The sequence below is a fragment of the Rhinolophus ferrumequinum genome, chromosome 9 (assembly GCF_004115265.2).
Source record: "Rhinolophus ferrumequinum isolate MPI-CBG mRhiFer1 chromosome 9, mRhiFer1_v1.p, whole genome shotgun sequence".
Taxonomy (NCBI): Eukaryota; Metazoa; Chordata; class Mammalia; order Chiroptera; family Rhinolophidae; genus Rhinolophus; species Rhinolophus ferrumequinum.
The window spans coordinates 418,184-444,797 of NC_046292.1; the positions used below are offsets into that span (position 1 = coordinate 418,184).

Genomic DNA, 26,614 nt, shown 5'->3' on the forward strand with positions numbered 1-26,614 from the left:
CTGTGGGGACAGTGCCAACTGTGCCAGCCTCCAGAAGTCCTATGGCAGACGGCCTCTGCAGCTGGACAGAGGAGCCATGTGGCAATGGCAGGAGGCTGGGCCTCAAATAGTTCCAACCCCACCCAAACCTTGGGTCCTGCTCGTCCCCAGACCCCTTCCCAAGCAAAACAGTACGTGTCTCAGCCAGGCCATGCTCTGTGGTGGACACTGCCCCCTCAAGCTTGGGGCTGGTGGGGCAGGTTCCACAGGTTCCAGTGTCCACATGACAGGTGCCCCTCCCCCCATATCCTGAGGGTCCTTCTGGGGCCCACCTCCCCTGGGGAGCACTGGAGGTACGTGGAAAAGGACTGGAGGGGGCCTGCTAAGTTGTTCACACCTTCTTGCCACAGCTACCAACTGTGGGGGGGCTCAGGCCAGTGGTTTCTTCACCCACCCAGCCCACAACCCAGACACTGGACACCCAACTCCCTGGGGCGGGGCAGGGCCGGGCCACGGAGCCCTGGGCACAGCCTCAGACCAAGGCCTCTTGGCATGAAAGCCTCAATCTCAGGCCTGGGGGACCTTTTTGGGGAGGAATGCAGGAAGTCCCTGCTCCAAGACCACTCTCCACACTGAGGATTGCATCACACATGTCCATGGGACATCAACTTTATCTGGGGCTTTGCTCTCTTGAAGACAGATTTTGCAACCAACCTGGATGCATCCGTCCAAGGGGGGTTCTAAGGATGCCCAGTCGCCCTCCACCAGGGGCTGTGACCCCCAAGGGAGAGCAGCAAGGCCACAGTGGGGCAGCGGGCCCATTCGGCTCCGGGTAAAGACTACACAGCACCCACCTACCCCCACTGCTGACTCCGGGCTTTAAATGAACATTTAAATGCAGAACAGAAGTAACACGTTAAGTCAGGTGTTTGCTAGACATTCTGCCTCCCGAGCCTCAGCAAACACTGAGTGTGTGGAGCAGACACTGGGGGCCAGCATGGCGTGGCACCACCACCAGGGTCCACTGTCGGTATCAGGACACCACCTCTGCTGCAGACACGGCAGCCTGCCCACGGGCTAACCTGGGCACTGGGCATAGGGCCCAGGTGGACTTGCATTTATGCCAACACAGACTCAAACAGCACAAAATTTAGGAACAAAGATATAATGAAAGATTTTTTTCACAAGAGTGGATTAAATACATACAAGTGGTAAATTATAGGGCAATTTTAAATAAATTGATCAAAAAAAACAGAAAAAAATCAAAGATGTGAAAATGCATGGCTGCACTTCAGTTTTCCTGCTGGCCTCTGGAGTGAGGTCAGTGTCATCCGGTGGTTCTCACAGGTGAATTCAGCAAACAGACGTAGAGCGGGACGGTGTCAGCAATCCAAAACTGAGAGCCTCCTGCCGCCCACCCCTGAACTTGGCCGTGTCCTCCCAGGACAGCCTTTCCCTGGTGATGCCCAGCTCTGTGTCACCTTCTAGGAAGGGCTGGCAGCTGGCACGGATCCGCTGGAAAAAGGAACACATAAGCCTACCTTGAGGGTCAACCCAAGGTTTGGCCCAGGTACCACGGAAGCTTCAAAGTGCGCAGAAACTGCCTGTCGGGTGGGGACCCCCGCCTCGAGGGCTGCTGGGGGGGCTCCAGCCTCCACCAGCACAGGAGGGGGCCCCAGGAGCCTGGTAGGGAGGGGAGGCCCTGTATGTGAGAGCGGCTGGGCCGCCCCCTAAGGAGAAGGACGACACCTTGTGGTCAGAAAGGGCAGACTCCCACCTCCGACCTCAGCAAGGCAAGGAGCGATTTCCTGGGAGCCCGCTGCTCCGTTCCAGGCCAACAGGCATTAACACGCCAGAGCCGAACCCCGCTCTCCGGACCCCGTCCATGGCCTTCCCTGGCCAGCCCGACCCCGGGCCCCACCGCCAGGCCCTCGCCCACACGGCCGAGCGCAGCCCTGGGACCGGCTCCTGCCTGGCGGGTCGGAGCTCCGTGGGACTAAGAACGCACGCAGAGTACTTGTGGGCATCGAGTTTTGTATTTGTAAGTGACCAAATCTAATAAAATGAAAAACGGGTTTACTAAACAGGTCCAAGAGACGATACAGGAGAGAAGCTCTACCCCAAGCACGAGGCCCTCCTCCTGGACACCCGAGCTCCACGGCCCGACAGACCCCAGGCGAGAACAGGGGCTCGCGATCTCGCGGCTGCTCCAAATCCAAACCACACACTCTGGCTTTTGTTTTCCTCTTAAAGGTTTTAAAAAGCTAACCCCCCGAGTCAGGCGGGTCCGCCCTGCGCTCGGCGGCACGGCCAGCCAGTGGCAAGGCTCGGGCCAGCGTCCCCGTTGGCGACCACGTGTGCCGGCGGCGGCCTGCGGCTCACTCCTGAGCTATGCTCCTCAGCACGTACTTGACCGTGTAGGCGAAGGCCGCAAAGCCGACTATGACAAACAAGTTCGCCAGCGCGCCGCCCAGGAGTCCGTGGTGCCGGTTGGCCTGCTGCAGGCCCGCGAGGTGCGGCCCCGCCCCCGGCGCATGCGCGTTGAGGCGCTGGAGCCCGTTCTGGCCGTGGTGCGCTGCCCCGTCGGGAACCACGTCTGGGAGCGGGAGAGCCTGGGGTCTGCTGTTGAGTTCATCCTGTGCTTTCTGTTTCTGTTTAATTTCCTAAGAGAACAATAGCGAGAAACAAGGGTTGGTCTAAACAAACCCGGGAGGGTCCTGTGATCCACCGTGGGACCCTGCAAGGTCGCAATCTCTGACACCCGCCCGCCCTCGCTGGTGGGCGCTGCTGGGACCGGTTTACAGATGTGGGGGCCAAGTGACTAGCCAGAATCACCAAGCCTGCACCTCGCGGGCCGGGGACAAAGCCAGGCCCCAATGACCCTGACTGGCTGTGGCCCTGACCTGCCTGTGGCCCAGCCTCCCCCGCTCCCGGCCACCAAGACCAGGGAGCATTCCAGCTCCATGCCCTGCTGGGGACAGGCCCCGGCCCCGCTTTCCCGGACCCTAGAGTGCGTGCAGGGACAGGTGACCCTCGGTGCCCAGGGACACCGGGCACATACATTTTCTCTTTGGAAAAAAATGGATCTGAGAGTTTCTGACCCAGGGAAGCAAAACTACCTGCCAGCTTTCTTACCTCTGCGACGTCAGGAAACAATTCACAAAAGACTTTGTCTTTTAAATTAAACACTAAACTCTGTGCAGCCAGTTGTCTCTTCTGGGAAGAAAGAGAAGGGAAAGAGTAGCCCAATGAAAGGCTGATTCCAATTGTGTAAAATTCTAAAAGCAGATTACTTTATAGTCAAGGGCTGCCGCTGTCTTCGCGGCACTGGATGCACTCGGTAAGCCTGGTCTTCACAACAAGCTCATTTAGTCCTATAAAGACTTATTTATCTTTCCACTATCATCAGTTAACGATCATAAATTTGATTCCTACTTAAATAATAGGAAAATAAAAGCCAATTAACAAGGCAGACACCCTCACAGAATGGAGGGGCTGCGGTGCTGCACACCCTTCCCGAGGAGAATTGGGCCCCCAGGGCCCAGGGTCTCTCCAGGGGCCCCTGGGGAGCAGGGACACGGGCGGGAGCCCCCCCAACATGCAAACGGCGCTCTGCACCCCTCACCGTGAAGTCTGACGTCTCTATGCTGCCCAGGGTGGGGCCCTTCTCCACCATGAAGCTCAGGAGCCCGGTTAGGATGGTAGACACGGACCAGGCCGGGTTCCACGTGTCTGGGTGGAAATCCGTGATGGAAAGACACAGCCTGCACAGAAGAAAGGGACCACTCACCAGAGCGCACGCTCGTCAGGACCACACTCACACCGCAGGAGCACTGCCGCACCTTACCTCGTATTGCACTTGAATCTTCCATTGGGAGTGATCATATAAATACTAGGAGGTTTGAAAGGAAACTCTCTGGGGAAAATCAGCTTGCCATGGTAATAGCCACCTGTAGCCAAACAGAAAGAGCGGGGTCATGGTCCAGCGCGGCGCCTCCTGGTCCCCACCCCAGCCCCACCTCAGTGCCTACTGGCTGACCGTCCCTGGAATGCACACATCTTGCTGCGGTCTCACGGGGGCTCGGGGCCACACCCTGGGAGCAGCCCCCTGCCCCCATGGCTATGCATGCCCCTCACCCGAAGCAGAGCGTCAAAGGAGAAGCTGCAAGGGCTCCTCGCCACCCCTCAACCACCGGGAAGCACGTCAGCTGAGGCCACTCCTGTTCCAGATCCTCCCTCTCCCGCACCACCCACTTTGCCTTCACCAAACTCCGCCAGCAGTGAGCAAACCTGCCACCATTTCTCCCCTCTGAAACAACAACAGGAAACAAAACCCTGAATCCACAGCCATCCAGTGCCTGCCGCCTGCTCCCTCGTCACGTACAACCACGGGAGCCCTGTCCGTAGCTGCCACGCTCGCCCATCACCTGACAAGCCTCTTGCTGCCACCATGGTCCCTCAAACCTGACCTCGAGGTCACCAGACACCCCCACTGGGCAGTCTGACCACATGTCAGGCCTCACGACCACTCCTGACCCTGTGTCCTTGAAGATCCACCCTGCTTGGCTCCCCTTCCTGTCCCGACCACCTGCACTTAGGGGGTCTCACCTGGCCTGGGGAGTACCTGATTACTGTCCAGCTGGCCCCTCCACCTGGACCCCTCTCCAAACTCCAGGCCCAGATACTGACCGTCTGGGTGACACTGCCCCAAAAAGGCCCAAGACAGAAGTCCTGCTATTTCACACACACAGCGACTCCATCCTCAGCTGCTCAGACTAAACTCTGGGCGCCCCTGCCCCTATCACACCTGCTCCGTCGGCAGACGCTGTTGGCCCCACCACCCCACACTTTGGATGACCTCGCTGGCCTCACTGCTTCCACCCCGCCCGCTTAGTTCAAGGTCCCACCAGCCTGCCCCACTCGAGGCCTCACAGCCTGGCTCTGAGGGCAGGCCCCGGGGGCTGGCTGGAAATGCAGAGCCCCAGGCCCACCCGACTGGCTGGGCTGAGCAGGACGTGTGCATGCACGGATGTGTGCACACATACAGTGAGGCTTGAGGAGCGCTGCCCCGTCCTCCCCCCCGCACCCAGGCGTGGTACTGCCTCCAGGACTGGGACACACCAGTCCCCAGTTGCCATAGGGCTCTGCACCAACGCCACTCTTGGGTGAGGCCTGCCACCACCTCCCATGGGCTGCAGTTCCCCAGTGGGAGGCGAACGCTACCAATGGCAGACAGAGCAGTGCCCAGTCATTAAGAAAAGGCCCGATGGAAAATGCAGGAGACTCCAGTGGCGTCACCTGTGACTCAGTGCCCATCAGGGAGGGGCCTGAAGCCAGGGCAGTGCCTGGAACTCCGCGGAGGGTGGGGGGTGCTGCCTGGCTGAGTGTGGGCCCGCAGGGGACTCAATACACTGACCCGTGGGCCCGCCTCTCCTGCACACCCAGAAACGCACACCAGCACAGCAGAACCCCGCCAGGAGGAAGGTCCTCAGAGGCAGGGCCTGGGCAAGGCCCCAGCGCACCGTGGGGTCCGTGCAGGAATGGGCGGAGGGGACCCTCCAGGAAGCAAATTCAAGGGGAGACAGCACGCTGCGACACACACAGGTAGCTGCTTACGTCAAACCACAGATACATGAAGACGTGCACTTCACTCTGCAGAGGATATTCTGGGGGAAGCCATGTTTGAGGGGAGACCTGGGAGGTGTCACCCCGAGAGCAGGCCGGGGCGCTGGGAGGGCGGATCCTCGCCCTGAGGTCAAAGGGCAGCTCTGAGTGCTCCTGAGCTAGCGGGTGTGGGGGCCCCTGTGCAGGCAGCACCCCCCCCCTTCAAGCTAAGTGTCCAGGGGACCGAGCCCCAGGCATGGCCCACCCTGGGGACGGAAGGGAGGCCTGTGCGGGCCACGGGGCCCTTCCCCCACGGAGCTGCGGTCCAATGCCCGGCAGCCACTGCCCTGTCCTGCTGTCCTGCAGAAACACAAGTCTTGACCTCAGGCCCAGTGGCTCCTCCCACTCTGCTCTATAAAAACTGTTAGCTATTCTAGGTCCTTTGCCTTTCCATGTAAATTTCAGAATAAAAAGTTTAGAATAAGATTGTGTGCGTCTATGAAAAACTTTGTGAGGGTTTTGATTGGTAAAACCCACAGGTCAATTTAGGGAGCATTCTTTGGCGACACCTGTGTCCCAGGAAGCCACCTGGGAACTGTTGCGACCAGTGGGGCCCAGAGCGAGGACACAGCCAGATGGCCATGGACAGCAGGAAGGGAGGGTCAGATGCCAGGAGCCAGAGGGCGAAGGAGGGCACAGCCCACACGGGCCCCGTCAGGCCAAGCACCCTCCCTTGCCTGGCAGGTGCGGCCCCTCAGAGGGGTCCCTTGGAGACCCTGTTGAGAGCAGCCAGCAGGAGGCAGCCCTGAGCTGAGGGGCAGGGGCACGGGCAGTGTGGGGGGCAGCAGGAAAGCTTCTGGTCTCTGAAGGGACTCTTTACTGGGAGGATCCGAGGGCCTAACCCAGCAGAGAAATACACAGGAGGACGGGACAGAAAAAAACGTTGAGTGACAGCGTTGGGTCTGAAAAGGGAGGCCTTATTCCCCAGACGGGAGACAGGGCAGGCCAGCAGGGGGGGAGACATGGGGTCTCCTGCAGGACCAGCCCCCGCGCACCTGCACTCGGGGCTGCCCTCCTCTCTCCCTGCCGCCTCCACCCCGTCCAGGCGCCGGGCTCATTTCCGCCAGCAACAGTCCTGGCTCGTCTTGGAGGTGGGGGTCTGTACAAAATTAATCAACGTTCACTCTGTATTTGGAAAATACTAGAACCCCAAAGAACAAACATAAAAGCCAGGCACAATCACACCACAAGGGAGAACACTGCCCATTCCTGGTCCCCATTCTTCGAGTTTGCTGAAAACATCCACGTCTAACATCCGCATCTTAATCGATCTGCGCTCCCTTCTGAAGCCCGTCCTTGCACATTTCTAGGAACCCAGCCCACACAAAGCCTTCTCAAGCTGGTAGCCCGCTGCTGGGCATTCGGCTGCCCCTGTGTGCCGGCCCCAGTGTGACGTTCCAGTGACACGCTCACCCTATAGATCCCGGGACAGATCCTCCCAGAACGGAGACCCCAGGCCACAGGAGAGTCTGGTGAGGCTAGTGACACATTTGCCAAACTACCTTCGACAGAGCTGGACCTTCCTCATTCCCAACTACCCACAAGTCTCCTCTGAAGTCCGGCAGTGGCTCTCTAACTTTCTCCTCTACAGCAGGACTTTTCCAGTAAAATATTATGCAAAACCCCCACGTGCTGCTCCAGCCACCTGGAGTCAGGACCGTGGCTGGACCAAAGGCACTGCCCACCTGGCCATGGCTGTGCCCTGGGCTTGCCCGGCCATGGCTACTTCTCCACCCAGGCTGACGCCTGGCTCCCCACAGGCCCAGGAGCTTGCTGACAGCTCCAAGGTCACTCTGTAAACGACACCAGACGACCCTAGGTGGCATCACCAGTCTGGCGTCAGCAGCAGTTAGGAGCGGGGAGGTGCCCGCTGAGGGTTCCCTAAGCCTCAGTACCCTGCCCCACCGAGGACTGGGCACAGAGAGTGTACTCGGTCCACACACCTTTCTCCCTGAGACAACATCCATCCCGGCCTGAGGAAGCAGCAGGAGAACCCAGCGCGTTTTACTGCCTATGGGCTCTGACTGCGCTGACATTACACTCGGCGGGCCTCACAGATGGTCCCTGGGGCACACGAGCAAAAGCACTGAGCAAGCACCTCCAGGATGTAGAGGAAAGCAGCGTGTGGGCCAGGGAAGAACACTCTGACGAATGCACCCCCACGTGAGAGGTGTGCACAGGCCAGGCCTGCTGAGGGCACAGGAGCTCAGGGCGGACTTACCTTCATAAGGGGTCATCTCAGGGCCTCGGACCACATAGTGCCTGAGGGAGAGAGGAGAGTTAGCTGGCTCTGGGGGTGGGTGGCGCGTTCTCCCACCTGAGTCACTGCAGGGCCCAGCCAAAGCCAGACATTCACACGCTCGGTGCGCAGACTGAAGGTCAGGGTCAGTTCCTCCTGCCGCAGAGGCTTGAGTCCCCTGTCGCAGGGTCTCAGAAGCCGACCCTCTAAGTTTTCCACAAGCCCCTTTGTTGCCACGAAGCAATATGCAAATTAATACTCTGTAACCATTAACGTCAACTGAAAATTTTTAAAACTTTCATTTCACAAGCCGTCCTTGACATTTTGTATTTTTCAGTGTGCCCAAATACGATGCAGTAGACTAGACGGCAGGCAGCTGGTGACACGAGATGGCTGTGTCCCCAGCGTCGAAGTCCAGGAAGAACCAGACACAACCTCAGAGCAAGAATCCTCCAGCAAGAGCAGCAGGGACTGCATGACTGTCACCAGGCCACACCCAGGGCCCAAGCCCAGGAGTCCGCGTGCTGGGACAGGAGCAGCAGTGCCCACGAAGCTCTCGCCACGCCATCAAAGGCTTCGGCTCACGTCAATGAATCCAAGCTTACGGGTTCCACACAGAAAGGCAGAGGAGGAAGCAGAAACGCCAGGCCAGATGCAACCGTGCCCTGTGATGCCCCTCCCAACACCTCTTCTCTCCAGGGCACAACGACACCATTTTAACACGTCGGACGATCGCCGACACCTGCGGTCTGCCGGCTGATATGATTTACTCCCAAAACAGGCTGTGACCCTCTGTCAGCTGAGCAGGAACAGCCCCGCAGCCAAGCACGGACACACCCGGAACGTGGCCTTAATGTCACTGCTCCAATTCCGGTGCCAATGTGAGGTCGCTGGGAAGGGACAGTGGGCGCGTGTTCCGAGCGCCCAGCAGCGCTGGGGCGGCATAGTGAGGCCGGGCAGCACTCTGGGGGCAGAGCTCACACATGGGACCTGACACCGTGTCTGGGGGCTGCACATGCTCGGAGTGTAGACTTCTGCAGGTGCCAGGCAGAGGCGCCCCCATGACCCGCCCCCGCTGTGGTTGCTGGGTCTCTAGCGGACTGGGGCGGGAGGGAGAGCACCTCTCACATGGTCCCAGGCAAGTCCTGTGAGTCTGCAGGGATGGGGGCCTTGCTGGTCTCCCGCGGCCTCTGCCCCCTGCGCCTTTTCCCTTTGCTGGTTTTGCTGTCTTTTCACCATAATAAACCTTGGCAGTGGGTCCTCTCAGCAAATCACTGAATCTAGAGATCCAGACTCACATGTGGGAAGGGGTCCCCCACACAGTAAGGATGTCCCCCCTCCATCTGCCAACTACATCCTGGGGCCACACTCGGTTTTTGCCGGCTCGCTCACACGCCAAGGCCCACCTCACTCTGGAGCCCTCGCCCACCTACGGGAATCAGCCCTCGTCTGCAAGCCAAGGACAGTGCTTCCCGAACAGCTGTCCAACCTGCAAAATGCTTCTGTTTAACTCAGCTAAATCTCTCTCCTAAATCTCTCGGCTAAATCTTTCAAAAAATTGAAAGCACTTTTTATGATGAAAACATAAACTACGGGCTGGCCCGGTGGCTCAGGTGGTTAGAGCTCCATGTTCCTAACTCTGAAGGCTGCCAGTTTGATTCCCACATGGGCCAGGGGGCTCTCAATCACAAGCTTGCCGGTTTGACTCCCGCAAGTGATGGTGGGCTGCGCCCCCTGCAACGAACAATGGCAATGGACCTGGAGCTGAGCTGCGCCCTCCACAACTACGATTAAAAGGACAACAACTTGACTTGGAAAAAATCCTGGAAGTACACACTGTTCCCCAATAAAAATCTTAAAAAACAAACAAAAAAAACCATAAACAACCCTTCAAACAAAGAAAAAATTCTTCCTAAAGTTTCAGCCCTGCCTGGGATTCCTTACAGAACCCCAGCAAGCCTGGTGAGGGCAGCCCTTCTGTAGCGGCCTGGAGCCCTCACCATCCTTTAACTTGCGGGAGCGTCTATAACACCAAGTTCGTGGCACAGGTGCTCTTGTGTCAGCCAGGCGGTTGCCTGGCAGTGGCCGGGCCAGTGCCCAAAGCTGGGGCACCGGGACCCGTCCGCACTGCCATGGACTGCCCAAGGCAGGGCAGCTACTTCAGTGCCAAGACGCAGAGGAGAGTCCAGAATTGCAGCTTCCTCTCAACTGCTAGGAGACCCCCCAGACGCAGTCCTTCCCCAGGAAGGACTCGCTCCAGCCCCAGCGGGCTGAGGTCAAGGACCCGTCGTGTCCCCGGCCGCCGCCCATTATGAAGACAACAGAGCGTCTGCAGGCCTCACGGCTACTGACTCGAGTTGGCTGCAGGCACCTTTCCCAGTGGCCACCCCGCCAGGACAGCAGAGGGCTGGCGACAGGCAGTGCAGGCGTGGACTCGGACAGAGCCTTACCACTCCAGAATGTTGGACGGGAGGGGCTCAGCACAGATGTAAGGCACAGGGTCTTTTTTGATGCGCAGGTAGTCCTGCTTCAGCCGCTGGGTCGCTGTCGTGGGGGCCCTCTTACTGCTGCTGCTGCTCATCTGTTGGAAACAAACACTGACGTTCACAAGGAACCAAAGACATGCCATCGCCGCTCCTCCCGAGAGCGCTCGCGGCCGTCACACATGCACATTTCACCCCAGCACACAGAGCTGGGGCCATCCTGACTCACCCACCCACTACGACCCCGCAGGCCTTGCAGGCTCTCCTCTTCCGTCTGTCCTGCTGTGACCTTCACTTATGCAATGTCAGGGACAAAGATTTTCTTCAAAGGCTGATTCTAATTCCAAACGGTCCCAGGTGGAGGTGTATGAAGCCTGGACCTGACTGCCTAACTCTGCTTAGTAACATCGCAGCGAGGGGCTGCTCACAGCATGGAATTCAGGGTGCACCCCCAACCAGCTCCTGTCAAGGCTAGTTACCCAATTCCTGGCACATTTCCCACTGGGCACGGTAGATGGAAGGGGCAGGGCAGCCGAGAAAGAACATCTCTCTGAGATGAGAAAGACAGGAGCCCGTGAGACTCAGACCCCGTGCTGGGAGAGGGGAAAGAAGACCTTCCCCTCTTTCAGGCAGAGGCCTAAGAAAGCACACTATGCCCGGGGAACAGCACTGGGTCACTGTCAAGCGCCGATGCAGTGAATGGTGACTACCATGCTGGCCAGGCAGGCAGGGCCAGGCCGCCGCAGCGCTCCAGAAGGGCCTCAGGCCCGAATGAAGGCACAGCAGACCTCGGGTCAGAAAGGTCACTCTGGCGGTTCAGTACAGGATGGATGCAGCAGTATGGGACAGACGGGATGGTGCAGGACAGCACCAAAGGCTGGGGACCAGGAGTGAAGCCATGGCTCATTCAAGATGAGAGACAGGGCCTGATTCGGGGGCCCTGGGACACCTTGGCTGCACTCCAGAGGCGAAGGGGGGTGGGGGGGAGAAAGGGCTCCCCACTCTCACAGGCTCCAGAACAGCTCCAAGTGCATCTGTTTTATATGCTGAGTTTCTCGTAATCCTTATAAGGTGCAACGGTAAGAAGGTTGTGCAGCTAAAAAGAAAGTGTGACAGCCTCGGGTGTAAAAGACGCAGAGACAGGACCCGCAGGGAGCGTAGGGTGACGGGGAGGCAGCAGCACCCAGACCACAGGGTGACAGACTGGAGGTGGGCAGTGAAGAGGGAGCCATGCCTAGGACCCTCACCCCCACGCCGCCAGCACTCGGCCACTCAGTGCGCCCCAGCACAGGACGGCAGTGGCCAGGCTCTCCACCCGCATCCCTGTCTGTACAAACAGGAAGTTACCTCTGCCGCGGGCCTAGGGACAGCCCCGGCTCGCTCTTTCCTTCCCTCGGCCCCTGCTCCCACCTCGGCTCAACAGAGGGCTCTGGGGACGCCTGCCCCTGTGGCAGGGTTGCAGGCTCCTCAGGGCAGCACCCCCACCAGACCTAAGCAGGGGTGCTGTGGGTGTGTACTGCGCCCTGTGCCCCAGGCCTGCAGAGCGGGGCTCGGCCAGGGACCCCAGGCGTCGTCCTGCGCGCCCGTCACCCACCTCTGCTGCTCACTCTGGGGTTCCTAAACCTCGGGGTTCCGGTTGCCGCCCCCTCCCCATTCCCAATGCAGGGCCGCGTCACTGTCTCCACCAACCACAACGGCGTCCCTCCCCATCTCAGTGGCTCCTGTACGCTTAAGTCACGTTACCTTTCTCAACTCAGGTCTAATCACAGCCCTTCCAGACTCCCCCACAGCCAGGCAAATAAACGTCAACACCTCCCACCTGCCCCTACAAAGCAGCGCCAGCCAGCTCTCCTAGTGCCCGACTGCCATGGCCCCTTCTCGTGCTAACCGCATGGCAGCCTCCCAGCCCAGTGCCCACTGGCCCTTCCCGACCTAGCTCGGAGGCCAAGCCCCACAAAAGCCTCCCTGATTTCCTGGCCAGATGCCTCCACACTGTCCTTCACTGGCCTCCCAGACACCCGGCAGACACCACCCGAGAGCCACAGCAGGAGCAGGCCACACACCAGCCCGGGAAGGGAGTGCCTCCGAGCACCTGCCCTGACACACCTAATGGGCCAGGTGGCTCACCTTGAACCGACACCTGGTAACAAACAGCAACAATCCAAAAGCAGAGCCACTACAGGACTTGTTCTGTTTCTTTTAAATTAAATTAAATGTTCACCTAAAGTTAACACTGCCGCATGCAGAACAATTCTCTGGGTAATTCAAACGCAACGGTTTGAACTCAGCCAAGTGGCTGGGTTGGATGCTTAAGGCAGATTAACGGACAGCCACACAAAACAAACTAGACCACGCCTGGGCAGTCACAAACTTCTCTTAGTCTCACTTCCAAAGCCAAATTATGAAAATTCTACTTACGATTCAACCACTCAGCTCATAAGAAGGAAAGGGCTCCCTAAGGACCCCTCCTTTGCCTCACTCAGAACAGAGCTCTCTTGACTCCTCCAAGGGATTTCAGGTGCGACCGCCTATAGTGTGTAGCGCCTACACACGTGTGCCTCGGGCTCCCTCCAAACCAAGTCCTCACAGCAGAGCACGTAAGGTGTGTTACAACGAAGGAAAGAGAGTGTAGACATTAATAAAGACACAGTACGCGTAAAAAATATTTAAATACCCAAAAGCTGAAGGAAAGGAGCCTGAACCAGCATCACAGGACACAAACCCCTTCAGTCTCATATTGAGACAGATTTGTCTGCCCAGCATCCGTTTACCGGTTCCCTTTCTCTCCGGACAGTCCTCCGCTCCATGTACGTGCAGTTCAGGTGATGGTGTGGCATGAGACCTTTGCCTGACCGACCAGCTGGGCACGTGACACACCCATGCCCAGGACTTTCACGGAAGTCTCCCCCTTCTCCAGCAAGATTGCTTCATGGGCTGGATGGAAGCCCAGGGCTGATGGAGGCAGCCCCACCACCACTCACGCACCTGACCGAGAACAGAGCTGCCACCAAGGTGTGCACTGCCCAGCCGAGATCCACCGTCCCTGAAATCTACACACTGGACTTTTCAATCAAGTGAGACCCTCAAGTTCCTTTCTGCTGAAGCTGGATTACACCAAGTCTCACCCCTCTGGAACGAACAGAAGTGTCGTGTGGCTTTACACACCTGTGCGCTCTATTCCCAGGAGCGGAAGAGGCCTTACCTCTCTTTAGCCGTGTTGTGCCAGGGCCCGGCAAGCGGTTGGGAACTGTATCTGCATTAACACCAGCTACGTGGCATTAACTGAACAAGAAACTGGAAGTTTACCCTTGGCCATCGGCTGAGACCATGCAGGTCACCAGCAGATGTGGAGAGTGAAGCGCGCAGATGGGGGGCTTGCCGGGGCCCAGGTCCCACTCGGGCCGGCGGGCGGTGGAATCACCAGACTACGGCTTCCCACTCTTCCCACCTGATTTTTCTATTATCCCCCCAAGGAGCATAACCCCAAGCACACCGTTTCTTGCCGGGACGCAGAAAACAGGTTGGGGTTCTCCCTGCTCAGAGGTGAAGCGGCGGCAGGCTGAACGGTCCCACCCCCACCCCAACACGGACTCCCAGGACACACTTACAGACCAAGACCTTTGCCGGCACGTCCTGGAGGTGCCCCCAGGGGAGCCACTAACAGGAGGAGGCCCTCCCGCAAGAGGCACACCGTGTGGCCAACCCAATGCCCCAGCCGGCCGCAGGATCACCCCGGCCCGGAGCCCCGGACGCCCTGCCGTAACCGACCTCGGGTTCCGCGCTCGGAAGCTCCGGGCCGGTCCCGCTCCCCCTGCCCTCCGCTGGGGCCGGCTCCGGCGGGGCGGACGCGCGGCCGAGGCCCTGGCGTAGGGCCGCGACGCGAACTTACCTCTCCCCGTCGCCGCGCGTGGGCCGCCGCCGCGCTCAGGCTCGCCGTGGTCGAGGCCGGAGCAGGGAGCGGAGAGAGGGGCCCGAGCCAAAGAGCAGCGCCGCCCCGGGACAGAGCGCACCGCACCGCCGCAGCGCCGCCGCCGCCTCAGCTTCCAAGATGGCCGCTCGAGAGGCGGGACCGTCCTCGCTTCCGATTCCGGTGCGCGGCTCTCTGGGACGGGCGCTCTAGGCGGCCTGGCGGACCTCGCCCGCATCTCGCTGCTTTGCCCCGCCCAGCGGGATGGGGACGTCGGCGCGTGCGCACTGGAGAGCAGCTCCACGGGGCGGGGCTCGAGGTGTGGGCCGTCAGTACGTGCGCACTGGCAGGCAGCTCAGCGGGCCACTTCCCTGGAGCCCCTGGGCGTCGGTGGTCAGGCCTCTACTCCTTTCCCGGGCATCCATCAGCCATATCCCTGTCCGGCGGGCAGCCCCGGGGATCCCTGACCCCCCTACCCGCTACACTCCCCTCCCCACTACTCTGGGCTAAGGAGCGTCTGGCCAAGAGGGCGATGCACCATTCCGGGAAGATAAGCCAGTTAAAGGGTGACCCCGGGGGTGCGTGTATGCGCCCCTCCCTGAGTTCACTGGGAACCCCGACTTTCCCACCAGCCACCTTCCAAAGTATCGTCCCAGTCCGGCTGGGGGCCCAATTCTTGTGCCCACTTCTCAGGAGCAGCAGGCACTCGAGGTCCCCTCCCATCAGTGAGCGAACCTGTCCAAGGCCCCTGAGAGTCAAGTACTGGGCCGCTGGCTTTGTCTGGCCACCAGTGAGGCGTGGGGACTGCGAGCCCTGCCTGAACCTGTGTCAGGTGGGATCACTTGTGGGCAAGCGTGCCCAGCCCCTGCCCATGGGGAGAGCCATTCTCATAAAAATAGTTCCATTGTTTCCCTACCAAATTTTCCACCCAGCCCATGAATGGGGTCATTATACACCAGTGGACACTGCATTGAGGCTCCCTTTCGGCTCCCACGGTTCCCTCCCTGGCCCTGGGGGAGGGGGAGGCAGAGCTTGGCCACGCCGCCAAGCAAGGGGGACTGAAGAAGGCAAGTGGGGCGGCTGGGGTCCCAGAGGGGAGTGTACTGTTCCTCGATAGCAGGGGCCTGTAGCTGGTGCTCTTCACCTTACATCTGCTGTGGGGAATGTCAGAGGGACGTGAAGATGGCAGGTGGGGGTGGGGCAGCCCTGCATGACTGGAGGGCCAGCACACTGTCCACCACCCTAAAGAGGCAGCCCAGTCGGGGCCTGGGGTGCCCCCCACAGGTTGTGCAGGGGGTGATGCTGCCTATGGACTATGAGGGGGAAGTGGTCATCGGCCTGCACAGAGCCAGAGGAGCCATCACTGTGCAGCAGAGCTAGCTGGGGTCCAAAGCCCGACCCCTCAGCTTCCACCACAACCCTGCCTGCCTCTCAGGATAGGCTAGCTGGCCACATGACAATTGACGATGGACACCAAGCATGGATAGGTCTAGCCATGGCCACTGGCAGAGGGCAGATGGACAGCCGGGCTCACCCGGGGCACCTCAGACAGGATCTGACTGGCTGCTGCAGGCCTGGCCCGGGGCCCTGGCCGGAACCCAGGAGTGCACACCACTCAGGCCCCCGCCAGGCCGGTCAGCCCACAGGAACCCAGGCTGCTCCCGCTGCCTGTGCTCATTGTCCCTTCCTTCTGAGAAGGCTGGTGTTCCCCTGCGGAGGCGGTGGTCTCCTGCACTCTGCCTCCTGCCACCACACTCAGGTGACATCTCAGCCTCTTGCCTTCCCTCCTCTGACCCTTCCTCCCAGAGCTGCAGGGCGGGCCCAGCTGTTTTTAGTTGTGGGCGGGCACGTGGGGGGGTCAAGCACAGCTGTGTCCAACACACACCCACTCACACCTGCAGCGCAGTGATGGTGGGGGCTGGGGTCTCGGCTGACAGAAGCCCTCTCCTGACTCGATTTGTGTCTGTGTAAAGTGGGGGTGCCAGCTTCCGTGGGGACATCTCAATGGGAAGGCTGCCGAGGGAGGCTCAGCTCAGAACTCTCAGTCTCACTGCCCCCCGCCCCAGCCTCCTGCTCACCAAGCTCCCCTGTCACACCCTGAGAGAGAAGATACCTGAGACAGCTATGTATGGCCAGGCGGTCCTGCTGAGACCCCGTGGCCCTCAAACCACCAGCCTCACATACTCGTATGCTGCCTTCCGGTCAGCAAGACCCAGGCTGCCCAGCTATCTGGCCACAGAGCTGGTTGTCTCAGCAGTTAGGACGGGAGTGGGCAGCTAGACTGGTGGCATGTGGTGACCGGAACCTTCTCAAACCCCAAAGCTGCCCTCGGAAGGGACTTCTGCCACCAAGCACGGTGGATGGACATACTGCAGGAAGGGGACAATGCCATCCACTTCTGAGCACTTTGGATGAGGGGCCCACCCTCTGTCATAGGAGCTGCCAGGAAACCAAAAAGTGTTAGAACCAGGATGTTTCCCCAACCAATGCCTGCTGCCCCCTTCCCAGGGCAGGACCTAAAGGCCAAAGTCACATCTGACCAGTGAGGACCCTCTGGCCAAGGCACAAAAGAGCCAGACTGGAGATGACAGGGAGGAAGTGTGCACACACCCCACCCCTTCCAGCGGGAGATACCTGGCTGGACGCTGAATCCTACAGAAGCCTGCCGCACAGCTGCAATGTCGGCTGGAGGCATCTCTGGGATCCCCCACAGCAGTGGCCAGAGCCCCTGCCTGACAGCCGTCAGTTGTTGGGGGAGGTGGAAGGCTGTACAATGGCAACGAAGAGCCCACACTCACCTCGGGCAGGGCACCAGATGGGCCGACCCTTAGGCCCAGGGAGGGTGACCCACCTGCCCATGCCCACTAGGAAGCCCACAGACCTGCAGACCCAGACATCACACCTGTTGCACCAGAAACCCCCCAGGCCAACTCTGCTGGCCCTGAGGGTGGGGACGCCCACAGGAGAGGAAGCTGAGCCTAGGTGGATGCCATAAAATGCCAGGCATCCGTGGTCTCCAGGGTACCCCGGCCTGGAAGCGGAAGTTCTGATAGCCCAGCCTCCATGGAGGCCACCACTCAAAGGCCCAGTGAGGCTGTGCTCAGCAGGGTGCGGCCAGCTGTGCCCGCCTGACCTTCTCTCAGGCCTTATCATGTTCTGTCCACAGCCATCGAGTGACCACATGGGCTCACATCGTGCTAGGAGCTGAGGATGCCCTGTACTGACCCAGCTGGACTTCCTGCTCCTCTGGGGACTGCAGGGCTTGCTGAGGCAGGTGAAGGGGACAAGCCAGGAAAGGCCGGGGACTGCTGGCCTCACTGCCACTGGACGCAGTCTCTGTGTCCTGGTAAGGAAGCTGGAGGCCTCCTCTGTTCTCTGAAAGACAGGATCTGAGTGGCCTCCTCCCCTCCCCAGGGGCCCAGACGTGGGTGTGGACCCAGGCACTGACCCTCGGCCCCCAGTGTCTTCTGTTGGCGCCCTGGCAGTCCTTGCAACATTTCCCTAGAAGGTAAGGAGGGTCTGTGCCTTCTCCTAGACCAGCTCTGACGAGTCCCACACGGCATGAGTCATCGCAGGCCAGCCCCTGCCCCTAGCCAGGACTTCTGCTCCCTGCAAGCTGCCCTTGGCTGGCCAAGACCCTCCGGCCACAGTTGGGTGGTCCCTGAGGCTGGGCTCTCCAGCCCCTTTCCAGGAGGCTCACTTTGCAACCTCTGTGATGCTGGGAGATGCAGATTGCTCAGGTTCTAATCACCCAGAGTGCCTGGGGCCTTCCTGTTCTGCCTAGAGGCCTCCCCTAGGGCAGAGGAAAATCACTCAGGGGTGGCAGGCCAGCGACACCCCAGGCCTGTGCTGAGTCTGGGGACTCTGATGTTGACCGGGGAGAGGATTCTGCACACCGGTAACAGCAGCTGGTCTCACTTCTGAGCCTCGAGCGTGAAAAGGCACCTCAGCCCTGTTTTGTACTTGAGGAAATGGGCTCAGAGACGTTGAGTAATTTTGGAAAGGTCACAGCCAGCGAGTGACGGAGCCATGATTTGCACCCACACCCTGGCCAGCTCTTCCTCCAGCGTGACTTCTCTTTCCCAGATGTCACCAGTAGCCATCTGCCTCCTTCCAAAGCCATAAGGAGGTGACCTCACCCCTTCTCACAGCCCAGGCCTTGCTTGGTCAGGAGTGGGGGTTCCTCCCTCATCCCAGCCCAGGTCCTTAGCACTGATGTAGGGTAGGGTGTCAGAGACCCTGAGCCTGCCCTGGGGAGGGAGCAGGAGGTCCTGAGCTGACCTCTCAAACCTGTAGCCAGGCTGAGGGTCTGGTCATCTGGGATGGTGAGGCCTCTGGGTCGTCCTGGGGACATCTTGCGTCCCCCAGTGGGACCAGAGCTGGAAAAAGGATGTAGGGGCAGGATATTCCGTCGTCCTGCCTCCCACAGCCACACGTAGGCCAAGGATTTCAGCCTCAGAGACAGTGTGACTTGTGATTTGAGTAGTGTGTGTTCTTAGCGTGTGTTGTGTCCTCTTTATGTGTGGTGTGTCCTCTTCATGTGTTGTGTGGTCAGTGGTGGCCTTACTGTCTGTTGGGGAGGCTGAGCCATGTGCCTTGGGACTTCAAGTGCTATCTCCACACCCAGGCCCCAGGTTGTTCCCATAATTAGCCAATGCCAGTGGCTGGGTGACTGGTCCTGGGGACATCTGGCTTCTGAGGGTGGAGACCCCTGCCCAGCGTCCCTTGGCCACAGGCACCTGTGCTTAGAGCTGACAGTGTGAACTGGGCAGGTGGTGGTGAGCAGTCAGGGAGCTGAGGGGCCGTCCTGTCTGCCAAGCATGAGGAACAGGCATCCGTCCTGAGGGCAGGAGGGGGACTGGCGGGCGGGGGGTAGGGGTGCATCCAAGGCCTCCCCTCTCCCTCCAGAAACCTGAACCCCCTCAGTCCCAGCCAGGGTCAGGGTCCCAGGCCTCACTCCCGAGGCTCTGGGCAAGAAAGGATCACCCAGGGGTGGGACCCCCATCCCTGCCCCCAAGGGTGTCCCCTTCCAGGTTCAGAGCAGGTGTGGCTGCCCTGGACAGGCTGGCCCCTCCCCGACACCTCGCCCCATGCCTACCTGTTATAAATAGGAGGCTGCCCAGCCAGTGTTGGGCCACATCCCACTTTGTCACCTGCTGGAGCTGCCACGGTCTGGCCACCTACCACAGGAGAATGGAAGCACCTGCACAGGTACCAAGGGGTGCCTGACATGGGTACCCCTTCCCATGTGGAGCAATCCGGCAGTCATCTCTTGGGGTATCCCTAGCCTGAAGTCGGGGGGTTGTGTCCTATGTGTCACCTTGAGCACACACACACAGGGTGAAGACAGGAGGGTCCCGAGTCTCCCTCATGCAGCCCCCAGTGACTGAAGGCTTGGTGTGTGTGCATACACGTGTATGTGTGCTTGTGTGTATACACGTGTGTGTGTACACGTGTGTGTGCACACCACGCCCCCTGCTCCTGCTGTCTGAGGTGTTTTGGGCCTGCAGTGCCCACATTCTCTCCAGTGTGCCTGGGGACATTGTCCTGGTGTCTGGACTCTGCCCCCATCTCTAGAAGCTCTGGAGGCTCTGAGTGGCTGGCCCTGGAGACCCAAGCCTCCAGAGCTCCCCCTCTGGCCTGGCAGCCCAGGGGGCGTGGGAGGGGTTGGTTTGGGTTCCGTGTCAAAGGGGAAAGGAACGTGGTTACTGGAGTCAGAAGCCTCCTTTCCTTACCTGCACGCAGCCAAGGGTCCTGCCTTATTTGTGAGGGCTCCGCGTGACCATAGGGCACATGTATGGGCAGAGCTCTGTGCTGTGTGGAACCCACCATAGCACCCTGTGCTGGCATGTGCTCCTGGCCACCCCTACCTCGTACCCGGCCCACGAAGCTGGCTGGCTTGCTGCAACACGCATGTTTCCAGGACACATGGGAGCAGCTTAGGCACACCTGGCCGGGCATGTGCTGGCTGAGACGCAGCAGATGCTGTCCCCCCAGCACCTCCCCAGGTGCCCCCACCCAGGTTGGGGGAGGAGCCAGAGCCCAGGAAGCTGCTCACGGTGGCAAGGAGGCAAAATGATTCAGATGGAGATAGGCACAGCATGGAAAGTCCACAGGAAGCCCATGCAGTGACTCAGTGCACGTCCAGGGCCAGCGTCCCTGTGCACTAGGGGTTGGAGGTTTGGGATGCTGCAACCTCCAGCACAGGACTGGGGACCAGGAAGGCTGTGGCTCCACTTCCTGGGGCCCTCAGGGCCTCACCACTGGCTGGCCCACGATCCCCCTGACCACTTTTCCTGAAGCCTAAGTTCTTCAGATGGGACTTCCCCGGGGACTCAGCTCAGGGGACAATGCCTCACACCAGGCCCCCAGCACTAAACAACACTCAAGCCGGACTCTCGGCCCAGACACGGCCAGACCATCCTGGCCCCGTAAGACCCAGTCAGACGTGGCCACATTGGCTGCTGGGGGTGGTGAAAGCCATCGAGGTCCGGAGGCAAATCTTCACACGTCCCCCCCAGCATTAGGCTCTGGACCCACACACAGCACAGGCCCCACCCTGAGCATGTCACCTGGTCTGCTCCTCCCCAGAGGTCTCTGCCCCATCTGGAGGATGGCAGCAGAGACGCACCCAGCCTCAAGACTGCAAACAAGGCTAGGCAGGGCTGGGACGCCTGTCCTCTGCTGTCCCTGCCCCCATCACCCAGGCTGGCTCCACCAGGATAAGACAGGTCTGAGGAGGCTGCCTCATGCCCCATCACAGGGATAGCTGCATGGCCAGTCCCAAGCGTGGACAAGCCTCTGATGGGGTCTCTCTTGACTGTCAGCTGGCTGGGCCGTGCCACTGGTGACCAAAGGACTCAACTGTCCCTGGCAGTTCCCAGGGACAGAGAATGGAAGTCTGACTGGCCCAGAGTGGAGAGACCGGGGTGGGGGTCAGGCTGGGTGGCAGGCTGGGGCCCTGCTGAGGTTCACTTCTTGGACACAGACTGGAGCAGTGACCCAAGCAGTGGGTGCAGGGCTCGGGACCTGGAAGTCCCCCGAGGTCCAGCCGTCACTGCCGGAGGAGGGGCGCGGGGAGAGGCTGGTGGAGCTGCACACGTCCTTCAGGGAGCTGTTCACCTTCTTCTGCACGAACGCCACCATGCACGGCGCCATCCGCCTGGTCTGCTCCAGCCAGAACCGCCTCAAGACGGTGTGCTGGGGGCTGCTGCTCCTGGGCGCACTGGGCACGCTCTACTGGCAGTTCGGGCTCCTCTTTGAGCAGTACTGGCAGTACCCCGTCATCATGACCGTGTCTGTGCACTCGGAACGAAAGCTCTTCCCATCGGTCACTCTGTGCGACATGAACCCACACCGGTGAGAGTTGGGGGCCAGGCTTGGGGCTGGGGGCTGGGATGAGAGCTAAGGTGCCAGGATGGGAGCCAGGATAGGGGTTCCTGATTCCGCTTTGCAGCCTGTGACGTCCCTCCGGGTGTGGTCACAGTGGAAAGCCCCACTGGCTCAGGAAGCCTGGGTCATTCATTGATGATGCCACATCACTCCACCCCTGTGCCCACTCAGGACCTCTGGCCCGCTGCCCCCTGAGAGGGTGTAGGCGTTAAAAGACCAGGAAGAGCCACTTGGGACTTGGTGTGATTAGTGGCACCCTGGAGGGGCACCCAGGTGCTGGGCAGCAGTGGGCAGTGTGAAGAGAGGTGGGAGGAGGCTTTCCAAAAGGGCAGCCTGGAGCTGGACTTCAATGGTGGGAGCCCTCCAGGAGGAGGGAGCAGGGCAGCCTTCCAGGTGGGGAGGCAACAGGAGCAAAGACAGAGAGAGGCGGTGAGCTGCCAGGGCGATGGGGGGGTCCACGGTGTGGCCAGGCCAGCTGGCACTGACTTCACTCTGCAGCCCGGCTCCCAATTCAGAATCTCCCTCTAGGCATCCCAAGGAGGGGGAGGAGCTGCTGCCCACTGACCTTTGGGGTCAGCGTTGTGGGGGCTGACAGGCTTGCCCAGCAATGCCCCGGGACTGACGTGGGGGAACCTTGGGGGTGTGACTCTGACTCAACTTGGCCCCTGCCGCGCCCCACCCCACAGGCCCAGCCTGGCCCGCAGCCAGCTGCTGGCACTGGATGCGTTTGCTCAGGAGAATATCTATGCCCTCTACAAGTTCAACTTCAGCGTGAGTGGAGACGCCCCATTTGCGGAGGCCCCTGGCCCAGAGCCTGCCTTCCAGCTGGACCGTGCAATCCGCCTGCAGAGACTGAGAGGCCCAGGCGGCCAGAACAAAGTGGGTTTCAGACTGGTGAGTGTCTGGGCACGCTGTTGGCCTGCAGGGTGCTGAGGTGGGCGTGGGCAAGGCAGGCGTGGCACCTGTGCTGAACTGACACCCCCACCCCCAGTGCAACAGTACCGGGGGCGACTGTTTCTACCGGGCCTACCCGTCAGGTGTGACGGCCGTGCGAGCGTGGTACCGCTTCCACTACATCAGCATCCTGGCTCTGCTGCCCACTGACCGTGAGGACAGCCACCGAAGCCAAGGTGGCCACTTTGTCTTCTCCTGCCGCTACAATGGCCAGGACTGCCAGGCTCGGTGAGTGGGGTGGGGCAGTGACCACTCCCCTCCTCCCCACCTAGCCGGCATGGGTGCCACCCCTGGGGTCCAGCCAGTCCCAAACATCTCTCTTCAGACAAGAGATAAGGCAGGCTGCGGTCCCTCAGGCCACACGCAATGGGCGACCGGTCCAGGGCATGTGCTAGTCCTTGCCCTGGTCTGAGCGTAGTCCTTGGTTCCAGACACTTCCAGACATTCCACCACCCCACCTATGGCAGCTGCTACACCTTCAATGGGGACTGGGCTGCACAGCGCCCAGGCATTACCCACGGTGAGTGCCAGCCTGGGGCTGGGTGTGGGCAGGGGGCTCCTGTAAGTCTGGCCTCACGCCCCACCCCCACCTCCGCCAGGGATCAGCCTGGTCCTCAGGGCTGAGCAGCAGGACCACCTGCCGCTGCTGTCCACGGAGGCTGGCATCAAGGTCATGGTTCACAAGCGCAACCACACTCCCTTCCTGGAGCACCGCGGCTTCAGCGTGCGGCCAGGGACCGAGACCACCATCGGCATCCGAGAGGTGCGATGGCCCCTGGGAGCGGACAGAGGAGGGGCCCCAAACCGATCTCCCAGCTTAGCCCTGGGGCCTGAGGGCGAGGGCGGTTCGGGGTCGGGACTGAAGCAGCCCCCTTCCCAGGACGAGGTGCACCGGCTCGGGAGTCCCTATGGCAGCTGCACCGACGGCGTGGAGGGCCTGGATGTGCCGCTGCTGTACAACACCTCGTACACCATGCAAGTGCGTCTGCGTCGGGGGTGGGGGGTGGCCGTGGGGGGAGGACCCGGGGAGGGAGGAGGGGAGGGGGGTCAGAGGAGGTCAGGGGGGTGTTGAGAGAGACGGGGGAGAGTGGGGGGGGTCGAGGGGGTGGGCGGGGTGAGAGGGAGGTGAACCGGCCGGCCGGCAGGCAGACAGGCCGGTCCCGGGGAGGGATGGCTGCCCCCGTGACCGTCAGCTCCGATTCCCTGCTGTCCCCCCAGGCCTGCCTGGTCTCCTGCTTCCAGCAGCTGATGGTGGAGACCTGCTCCTGTGGTTACTACTTCTACCCCCTGCCGACCGGGGCTGAGTACTGCAGCTCCGCACGGCACCCGGCCTGGGGTGAGGCCCGTCCCGCCCACCGCCCCGCGCCCCGCCCACCGCCCACCTGCGCTGGGCCGCGGGGGCAGAATCGCCCGCAGGTCCTGTCAAAACCCAAACCTCCCCACCACCCTTGGGTCGCTCCTAACAGGTTCATCTGTAACCCCTACTTCCCCAGGTCACTGCTTCTACCGCCTCTACAGAGACCTAGAGACCCACCGGCTTTCCTGTGCGACCCGCTGCCCCAGACCCTGCAGGTGAGTGGGGCGGGTGTGGGGATCGGGGTGGTCACTGCCCTAGGCCCAACAGGGGTGTTGTACAGTAGGGGTGTGACAGGGGTCTGTCTCTCCCAGGGAGTCTTCATACAAACTCTCTGCCGGGACCGCCAGGTGGCCTTCCTCCACGTCAGCGGTGAGTCCCCTGAAGGGGTGGGGTGTGGGGCAGAGGAGCAGAGGAACCTCCTGGGTCCCAGGGAGCCCACCCTACACCAGCCTCTGCCCCTGTGGTCCCTGCCCTTAAACCCGCCGCTCAGTGCCTGAGGGCCGGGAGGAGCAGGGCCTCAGTGACCCTCCTGTGTGCAGGACTGGATCCTAGCGGTGCTGGGCCAGCCAGGTGGACGGAACCCTAGCGGGAGTGCAAGCCCCAGCTGGGAGCACCCCTCCTCCTCCAGAGGTCCTGTCTGGGCCCCTCCTCCTGCCACCCTCACCCTTCAGTGCCCCCAGGGAGGGACCCCAGCATGCAGGTCCAGGGCTCAGCACCCCACATCTGTGCTGCACTCCAGAAGCAATGTGGCCAAGGTCAACATCTTCTACCAGGAGCTCAACTACCGCACGGTGGATGAGACACCTGTCTACTCGGTGAGCCAGCCAGGGACCATGGGCTGGCGTGGGGGCAGCAGCTTGCCAGACACACTGGCGTGCCAGCCCAGCCTGAGGGCCCTGTGCGTACGCTCACTGCCCACTGGTGCCAACAGGTGCCACAGCTGCTTTCCGCCATGGGCAGCCTATGGAGCCTGTGGTTCGGCTCATCCGTTCTCTCCGTCCTGGAGCTGCTGGAGCTGCTGCTTGACGCCATAGCCCTCACCGTGCTGCTGGGCTGCCGCCGGCTCCGCTGTGCCCAGGGTCCCAGCCAGGGCAGTAATGGGCATCCCACTCCAAGCCAGAGGCCACCCAGTTGTCAAGTGACTGCAGGCATGACGTCAAACATCCCAGGGCTCAGCTGGTGATGCTTCAAGGGCTCTGACAGGAGTCTCAGCTGAAGAGCGAGGCCAAGAGTGGGTGTCAAGATTCCTGACACCTGAACCAAACTGCACTTAGTCTGATCCTGGGAGTTGTAGCAACAGCAGGCTCTCCTGGCTGTCCAGAGTGGGCCAGGCCAGCCCCACAGGGCCTCCTCAGCTGGCCAAGCCAAACCTAGGGCCCAGGAAGCAGCAGCACCGGCAGCCCAAGGACTGGCAGGCCGTCACTAGGGTGCCCAGCAATCAGAGCCTCTCATCAGCCCAACTACCCTGCCCAGTGGTGGCCTCAGTTCTCAAGGAGGCCCAGGATAGGAAGGAGTGTCCCCACCACTCTGGATTCTCATGTTCCAGGCATGACCAAGCATCTGTGCATGCATGTGTGTGTGTGCATGTCTGTGTGCATACGAGTATGCACATGCATGTGCGCTCGCACAAGTGTCTGTGCATGCAGGTGTGCATGGAAATACATGTGCACAAACGAGTGCATGCGTATGCATGGGAGTATGCACATGCATGTGTGCACGTACAAAGTGGGAGTATGTGTGCACACGAGTGTCTGCATGCATGTGTCTGTGCATGGGAGAGAGTCTGTGTGCAGGTGCATGCGTCTGTCTGTGCGTGCATGCATGCCTAGGGGATGCCTCCACACAGGAGTGTCTGTGCTTGGTATTAGTGTCATGAGTCTGTGTCAACACGTCTGCTTATACCTGTGTGTGGTTGTGTGCAGGCATCAGGCAGAGCTTCCCTCAGCTCAGGGCAAGTGGGAGGAAGTGCAGGACCAGGCCGAGGCACCCGGTAACCTTTGTAATAAAACCTGCCATTCCACCTGGTGGCTAGAACGTGTGCATGCCTCCTGATCACCCTTCCCCAAGTGAACTGAAAACCTCAGGCTGCACCTCCACACCCCTTGGAGCCACAGACACTTCTGGGGCTGGGGGACAGGACACTGGGCACGGGGCCACCTTGCAGGGCTAGGGCTTGCCTGGGGGCCTGGCCAGGCCCAGACAATCCTTGCCAGTTGGCATCCACCAACTGGCATCCTACCAGGAGCCACAGTCCAGTCCAGAGAAGGGCAGAAAGGCCTGGGGAATGTGGGCTGGGGGTGTAAGGAGTCAGTTTTCATCAAAGAAGCCCTAAGCCCTCCACCAAGCCCCTGGGTTCTGGCTTATTGCATCCCTTTGGGGCACTGGTGCTACCCCACTCAGGGCCACCCCTCAGGGAAAGCAGGGAACCCAGAGACACCTCTTCCCCAGCTGAGACCGAGGAGTGAGGCGGGTGAGCCAGCCAATGACACGCAGCGGGTGCAAGCAGCAGTTTATTACTGTGATCTGGAGCAGGGGCGGTCCCGCCAGTCTGAGGCCCAGGCAAGAGGTCCTGACAGGCAGGGGAGTGGGATGTGGGGGCGGAGCTCAAGCAGGGAGAGAGAGAAGAGTTAATTCTGTTC

At 60.6% G+C, this 26,614-nt stretch overlaps 2 protein-coding genes across 3 annotated transcripts; one reads left to right on the top strand and one right to left on the bottom strand.

Annotated features, from left to right (window-relative positions):
* Positions 1–1,154: 1,154 nt before the first annotated feature.
* UBE2J2 (ubiquitin conjugating enzyme E2 J2) lies at positions 1,155–14,432 on the bottom strand. Of its 2 annotated transcripts, XM_033114843.1 has the most exons (8): positions 14,255–14,432; positions 10,333–10,463; positions 7,865–7,905; positions 3,827–3,929; positions 3,605–3,743; positions 3,115–3,195; positions 2,389–2,642; positions 1,155–1,494 (listed from the first exon to the last, which is right to left on the bottom strand). In XM_033114843.1, exons 2-8 carry the CDS (start codon positions 10,461–10,463, stop codon positions 1,464–1,466), a joined length of 780 nt encoding a protein of 259 aa, XP_032970734.1. In that variant the 5' UTR covers positions 14,255–14,432; the 3' UTR covers positions 1,155–1,463. The 2 variants fall into 2 exon arrangements, with proteins under 2 accessions (XP_032970734.1, XP_032970733.1); XM_033114842.1 differs by lacking the exon at positions 1,155–1,494 and having other exon boundaries at positions 2,039–2,642.
* Positions 13,732–25,158, top strand: SCNN1D (sodium channel epithelial 1 subunit delta). Its single transcript, XM_033113684.1, has 15 exons — positions 13,732–14,231; positions 14,310–14,591; positions 14,966–15,104; positions 21,261–21,631; positions 22,351–22,558; positions 22,656–22,846; positions 23,050–23,138; positions 23,218–23,381; positions 23,499–23,597; positions 23,837–23,954; positions 24,112–24,190; positions 24,287–24,344; positions 24,515–24,545; positions 24,660–24,790; positions 24,907–25,158. Exons 1-15 carry the CDS (start codon positions 13,732–13,734, stop codon positions 25,156–25,158), a joined length of 2,712 nt encoding a protein of 903 aa, XP_032969575.1.
* The last annotated feature ends 1,456 nt before the right edge of the window (positions 25,159–26,614 follow it).